The 7,766-nt window shown below is 34.7% G+C and overlaps 1 protein-coding gene across 1 annotated transcript in view; it reads right to left on the bottom strand.

Moving 5' to 3' along the window:
* Positions 1 to 3,542: 3,542 nt before the first annotated feature.
* Positions 3,543 to 7,766, bottom strand: part of LOC103583343 (coiled-coil domain-containing protein 39-like) — a gene marked incomplete at its 5' end in the record, with an annotated part of 7,760 nt that continues 3,536 nt past the window's right edge. The window contains 5 exons of the mRNA XM_008564681.1: positions 3,543 to 3,710; positions 3,835 to 4,026; positions 5,212 to 5,340; positions 5,437 to 5,529; positions 7,129 to 7,287. Coding sequence (XP_008562903.1) covers positions 3,543 to 3,710; positions 3,835 to 4,026; positions 5,212 to 5,340; positions 5,437 to 5,529; positions 7,129 to 7,287 — 741 coding nt within the window. The remainder of the gene's footprint in view (positions 3,711 to 3,834; positions 4,027 to 5,211; positions 5,341 to 5,436; positions 5,530 to 7,128; positions 7,288 to 7,766) is intronic.

Raw genomic sequence — 7,766 nt, 5'->3', positions numbered from 1 at the left:
ATATCTGATGAGGGGTTAATCTCCAAAATACACAAAAAACATACAACTGAATATAAAAAAAACCAAATAACCCAATTAAGAAATGGGCAGAGGATCCAAATGGACATTTTTCCATAGAAGATATACAAATGGTCAATAGGTATAAGAAAAGATGCTCGATGTCATTAATCATCAAAGAAATGCAAATCAAAACCACAATGAAATATCACTTCACACCTGTTAAGGTGGCTATTATCAAAAAATCAAAAAATAATAAGTGTTGGCAAAGATGTGGAGAAAAGGGAACACTTGCACACAGTTGGTGGAAATGTAAATCAGTACATCCTCTAAGGAAAACAGTATGGTGGTTCCTCAAAAAACTAAAAATAGAACTACCAATCCCACTTCTGGGTATGTATCTAAAGGAAATGAAATCAGTATATCAAAAAAAATCTGCACTCCCATGTTTGTTACAGCATTATTCACAATAGCCCAGATAGGGAAATAATCTAAGTGTTATCAAAGGTGGAAATTCTGCCATTTGCAATAACGTAAATGAACTTTGGGGGCATTATGCTAAGTGAAATAAGCCAGACACAGAAAGATAAATACTGCATGACTTCACTTATAAATGGAATCTAAAAAAATGTCAAACTCACTTTGAGAGAGTAAAATGGTGGTTATTAGGGGCTAGATATTGGTCAAAGGGTACAAACCTTCAGTTACAAGATGAATACATTCTAGAGATCTCATGTACAGCCTGGTTAATAATAATGTATTAAATGTTTGAAATTTGCTGAGAGTAGATCTTAAGTGTTGTCACTACACATAAAAAAAAATGGTATCCATGTGAAGTGACAGATATGCTAATCAACTTGATTGTGGTAATTATTTCACTATATATGTGTGTGTATATACATATAAACATCACATCTTACACCCTATATATATACAATTTTTATTTGTAAATTATGCCTCAATAAAGCTAGAAAAAAAAGACAGCACGCATTAAAAAAAAAAACCTTTACAAACTATTAAAGGGACTTGGGGATAACTATCCCAATGTAAGACTGAGTTCTAACATCCCAGTGAGTAAAAATGTTTAGAAAATTAATAATTCCCTTTTATACAAAAACTTGTACATGAATGTTCACAGCAATATTATTCAGGATAGCCAAAAAGAGTGGAAGCAACCCAAATTTCCATCAAATGATGAATAAACAATGTAGTATAGCCATACAGTTGAATATTATTCTGCATAAAAAGGAATGAAGTACTGTTACATGCTATAACAAGGATAAATCTAGAAAACATGATGCTAAACAAGCCAGACAAAAAGCTACACATGAAGTGACTTCAAAAAGTTTGTAGAAAAATGGAATTAAAGGTAAAAATAAAAAATACATACTTTCTCAAAATAAGCTCCATCAAGTTTGAGACAATTTTGTAAGCAATGATACAACCCATTTAGTCCATCACTAAAGAACTGAGAGCCTTCGGAATTTAACCATGTCAATACAGTCTTTTCTACATTATCAACTGAAGAAAAATAGGTGCTCTTTAAAAACTTCTTAAGATTAGGAAACAAAAAGAAATCACAAGAAGCCAAATCAGGACTGTAAAGTCAATGCCTAATGATTTCCTATTGAAACTCACAAAACTGCCATTGTTTGATGAGAGGAGTGAGCACCTGCTTTGTCAGGTAGAGAAGGACGCTCTAGTCAAGCTTTCCCAGGTGTTTTTCTGCTAAAGCTTTGGCTTTCTCAAAACACCCTTAAAATAAGCAGATGTTATTGTTCTGTGGCTCTCCAGAAAGTTAACAAACAAAATGCCTTGAACATCCCAAAAAACTGTTGCCATGACCTTTGCTCTTGACTGGTCCACCTTTGCTTGGACTGGATCACTTCCACCTCTTGGTAGCCAAGACTTTGATTGTGTTTTGTCTTCAGGATCATGCTGATAAAGCCATGTTTCATCTCCTTTTATAATTCTTCAAAGAAATGCTTCAGGATCTTACCCCACTTGCTGAAAATTTCCATTGAAAGCTCTGCTCTTGTCTGCAGCTGAACTGGGCACAACAGTTTTGGTACCCATTGAGCAGGAAGTTTGCTCAACTGTAATTTTTCAGTCAAAATTGTGTAAGCTGAACCAGTTGAGATGTCTATGGTGTTGGCTATTGTTTCTGCTGTTAATCATCGGTCCTCTCCAATTAGGGCATGAGCAAAATTAATTTTTTCCTCACAAATTGGTGTGGATGTTCTGCCACTGTGGGCTTCATCTCATCCCTTCAGCATCATCTCATCCCTTCTGAAAACAAGTGCTTCATTGAAAACTGCTGATTTTGTGGGGAGGCATGGTCTCCATAAACATTTCATAAAGCATCAGTGATTTCACTATTTTTTCACCCAAGCTTCACTGTAAATTTGATGTTTGTTATTGCTTCAACCTTAGCAGAATTCATGTTGTTCTGATAGGGGCTCTTTTCAAACTGATGCCTTGTGTTTTTTGTTGCCTCAAACTAGATCCTGTCCAGACATGTTATAACAAGTTAATACAAGTTTATTTTGGTGCAAAAATTTGAAATCCGTGCATACTTTTTTCATAATATGCATTTTCCATGAACTTTTTGAAGATCCCTCATATTATATAATTTAATTTATATGAAACATCCAGAATAGGCAAACTCATAGAGACCAAAAGTAGATTAGTGGTTATTAGGGGTTTGGAGAAGGAGGGAATAAAGATTGACAGCTAAGGGAAATAGAGTTTCTTTAGGGGAGTGACAAAAACATTCTAAAATTAGATAGTGGTGATGTTTTCACAACTCTGTGAAGATACTAAAAATCACTGAATTGTGCACTTTAAAAGGGCGAATTATAGTATGTGAATTATATCTCAATAAATAAATTATGAATGAAGGAAAGAATTAATGAGTCAATCAATCCCTGCATTCTTTTCTGCAATTGGTTTAAACTTTGAAATTTTTAAGAATGAGCTATCAGCAGTGACATGTAATTTAGGCAAGAAATTCCCTTGTTTTACTTTTCAAGAATCTTATGTAATTATTCTCTTTGGACAGAAGAAAAATCTTTCCTTCTCTATCAGAGATTTAAAAAAAGATTAGCACCTTACAGAATAAAATGCTCTGTAATATTCCAATTTTCCACCTAAACAGTAGTAGCTTCAGATAAGATGGCCTCAAACCAGAAATTTCATAAAGATCCCTTTATTGGTAACTAAAGAGAATCACTCACTCTCCCTAAGGAATAGTCTAGTTGACATATATGCCTGAAAAAGAAGAAAAGAACAAGGCAGGGAAAGTTTTGTTCTCTCTTATTGTTTCAAGATATTTTATCACATTATCCTGCTACCATACTGAAATATTATCTAACAAAGTGAGAAGCTGAACTTAAGTTCAGTAGCTTCACCTAGAATTTGACAGTTAAACCATCACCTACATACACATGAAGCACTGGGAAGATACTTCAAGTTTCACTCACTCATAATATTATGTCAATATTCATCTTTACATGTGCCTGTTTCTTGTCATTATGATTTCTCATCTAGACCACTAAAGAGCATTTGGCCTCAGGTCCCCTGCAGACCACCATCTGTGGCAGGCAAGTTGGGCACTGAACAACTCTGGGGGAGTCCTTCACACCACCTGTGATGTGAACGGCACTCCCTAGTGCCTCGCCATTCGGGGGCTCAATCAGAGTATCTTTATAGTTCTACAAAACGAAGGAATGCAACAAAAAGAACTGGAAGGCAGTTCCTCAATCAAAGGAAAGGTTTTATGCTTATTTTTATAGTAATTCTTCATGAATACACAACCAATCTTTTTAGGTGACCTACCTCATCCTTCAGTTGACTTCTATTAGTTTCGTGGTGCTGATATTCCGTCCTACATTTTAAAAGTTTACGATCAGCAGCAGAGATTCTTTTCTCATACTCTGTGTTATTCCCAATCTCACTTTCCAAAAACTTGATCTTTTCCTTAACCAAACTTTCTTTTTCTCTTGTTTCCTGCTTTATCCTTGCTAATGCCTGCATTAAAACAAATGTATTTACTTAAATATACATTTAAAATGACAAAACTAAAAGGAATTTGGTTTTTATTTTTCCATTATTATATCTAGTATTTATTTTACCAAAACTTCTTAGGAGAGTATTTTTTAAAAGACAGAATTCTTATATAAATAAAAACAAAATATTAATATGTTACACACTAGTATCTATAAACTTATATCATTAACAGTCTCTATATTTTCTTTTATCTATCTGGAACTTGGCTAAAGAGATGAAAAAACAGTTAAGCTTTTATACACAAAGGGTAATCCTAAAAAAATGTAACAGTGTTGAACATCTTTCACATAGAAAGTTGGGTTTCAATGAAATTTTTCAAATATTTCACAGACCAGTTTTTTTTTTTTCCATCTTTTGAAAATAATTTAGTTATTGGTTTCAATAGGAATTTCTTCACTCAGGCCTTTTGCTGGTCTTGAAGACACAGTAATAAATAGAATACACAAAGTACTGTAACTGAAATGCCTTTCCACAGACTAGATTCAGAATGGAATTTAACATATCTTCTCCGCTGCCTTCTTTCCTTCTCAATTCCTTCTCCTTCCCAACTCCTCCTGATCTTCCCACTTTTACTCACAATGATTTCATTCCATAATGATTTCCCAAAAATAGTCTCCTAAATTACATCTGAAACTAACAAGAGATAAATAACACTAGGTCTGTGTTATTGATTCTTCTGAGCTTCTCACCCCTTTCTAAGCTTCTATGTCATTATTGGTGCCCCAGCTTCAGAAGTGAAACTTTACTGCAGTTTAAGCTTTTTGTTTGTTTGTTTCTTGGTTATCTAAGGAGGCTCATTTCTCTACACCTGTAACTTACTGCCAAATAGCATACATGTCCAAGGCGCCTTGGACAACCATATGTAAGTCAGAGCATTGGTTTTACTGCAATAACACTCTCTGTTGACTCTCTATTGCTCCACAGTTAAGAGATGGCAGAATCCTGTCTTCTATAAGCAAATAATCTTCATAAAATTATATTTCTAAGTGGATATACAGTCAACTTTCAAAAACATTTACCAAAATGATTGAATCCTGCTACAAATGGGACTTTCAAATAACAATGTGACTTAAATTGGAAATAATAAGTTAAATACAAAGGAGACAAACACAACTGAACATTTCAAGGACCAAACAGCTACTTTACCAAGGCACAGTTATCTATGTCTTGATCCCTCTTCCGCATCTGTTCTATTGTGTTCTCCCACTGTTTAATGAGTTCTTGTCTTTCATTATGAATCTTACGAAAATCTTGTGCTGCTTTATCCAATTCCAACTGTCAAACAGAGAGCAAACAACATTTCTGTGAATTTAAGTGCTCTTGCAAATATCACCTTGGAAATTAAGAAATAGAAACCTTCATTAAGCCAACCTGTGCACTTAGAGTCTCTGTAAGTTCATGGTCAAGTACTTTTCTTCTCTGATTACATTCCAAAGTTAGTCTTTCTAATTGCAGGGTCAGTGCCTATGTGAGTACATGTAAAAATACTTATTATCATTTTATTAATTTAAAAGCTGTTATAATATCTAACATTAAATATTATTACATTATAAACACAATTATTTAATATCTAAAACAACTATAAAATAAAATACATTTTTCTTTTCTTTTAACCTCAAAAAGCTAATCTAATGTGTTTGTATATAGCTGCATGAAAACTTGTTTCTAAAATGACTTTTAGGGCCGACCCTGTGGCTCACTCGGGAGAGTGCAGCACTGGGAGCGCCGAGGCAGCGGGTTCAGATCCTATGTAGGGATGGCCGGTGCGCTCACTGGCTGAGTGTGGTGCGGGCGACACCAAGCCAAGGGTTCCGATCCCCTTACCGGTCACAAAAAAATAAATAAATAAATAAAATGACTTTTAATACTTTTTAAAGTAAATTAGAAAAAAATATTAAATTATAATTTGCCATTTGAAATTATTTAAAACACTGCATTTGGTATTAAATATATAAGAAAACAGCATGTTTTTTAATACTAACTTTTTTTTTTTTGGTGGCTGGCCAGTACAGGGAACTGAACCTATGACCTTGGTGTTATAAAGCTACACTCTAACCAACTGAGCTAACCAGCCAGCTTTTTTTTTTTTTTTCTTTTTGTCTTTTGTCTTTTTCCGTGTCCGGCAACGGATCACAACCCTCAGTGTTGCCCCCGTACCGGACCGGGGACCAGCAACGGGATCGGACCAGCAACGGGATCGCAACCCTCGGTGTTGCTCCCGCGCCTCGCTCAGCCAGTGAGCGGGAACTGGTCTGTACATGGGATCCGAACCCTCGGGCGGGAGCGCTGCTGCGCTTCCCAAGCGGCGCACTATCCAGTGTGCCACCGGGCCGGCCCCTAACCAGCCAGCTTTTAATACTAACTTCGTTAGTATCACCAGATGTAATTATAAGTGCATTTTAAGTGATGTTATGATAACATATCAATCATAACATTATAGTCTCAAATTGGCAAAAACTATATGCAACATTCAAACTACTATATTTTAGACAAAATAGCTAAGATACTTATAAATATTTCTAGTACAAAACTTTCTCTTCTGAAATGCTTTCAGAATCTTTCTAAATCAACCTTGGGTTTATGGATCCCTAAATGGTCAAAGGGCTTCAAAGAATCTATAAAGCAGTCAGCAAAATTTTATGAGTACAGTCATTTTTCTAAAGAGAGGATACTTAGCTTTATTACATTCTCAAAGAAGTCCTTGACCCAAAATGTTTAAGAACTGCTGCTTTATTTTTATTTATTTTTTAATTGAAATTTAATTGATCACACATATTTATGAGGTACAGAGTTGACTATCAATACATGTATACAATATGTGATGGCAAATCTGGATAATTAGCTTATTCATCATCACAATACATAATCATTCTTTGTGTCCATTAACCAATTCCTCTCTAACCTCCTCTCCCATTCATCCTCCCTTTTTCCCACTTCTAGTAACCCCTGTTCTATTCTCTCCTCTGATAGGAACTGCTGCCTTAAATATCATAAGTACGATTTTAGGTCAAAAGGTCAACATACTACAGATTCAGAGAAGACATGACAATTACAATTTCTCACCCTAATTTTATTATCATCTTGTTGTGCATATTTCTGAAGAGTGAGGGCATCACTATCTTTATGAGCTGATTCTTCTAACCAGGCTTCCAATGCTTGCTGATCCCAGTTCATTTGACATTTCAAACCATCCAATTTTTGAGTAGCTTTAAATATGCCATTCTAATTTCCAAAGAGAGAGAGAGACAGAAAGGGAGATTACAAAACATTATTTACTATACAAACTAAAATAAAACATAACATTATATACTACAGGACATGTTAAAAAGAAAAAAGAAATTCTGGCCTTGCCTTCCAGATGTTTATAATATACCATATTTAATTATATAACTATCATACTTGCATTTTAATCCTTCAGTTGTAAAACTGACAGATGATTATATAAAGTAAGAACAGTAGTTGAGCCAAAGGTTGCTTAAAAAGACTTTAGGCTTTAGGGTAGATGCCTCACAGCAATTTCATTAGTCACTCCACCAAAGCCACCCTAAATATCCATGCAATCTTAGTTAAAATGATACGTTTGATATGCTAACACAAACAGGTTCCTTTCAGTCCCATTTCCAATCATATTGCTGCCTCTAATAGGTCTCTTATATAGAAATTTTGGAAGTACTCCTAGTTGAAATAAATACAGTAAAAGA

Source organism: Galeopterus variegatus, unplaced genomic scaffold (assembly GCF_000696425.1).
Source record: "Galeopterus variegatus unplaced genomic scaffold, G_variegatus-3.0.2 Scaffold21969, whole genome shotgun sequence".
Taxonomy (NCBI): domain Eukaryota; kingdom Metazoa; phylum Chordata; class Mammalia; order Dermoptera; family Cynocephalidae; genus Galeopterus; species Galeopterus variegatus.
Note: the sequence above shows the minus strand (reverse complement) of the source record. Positions and strands in the feature narration are given on the sequence as shown.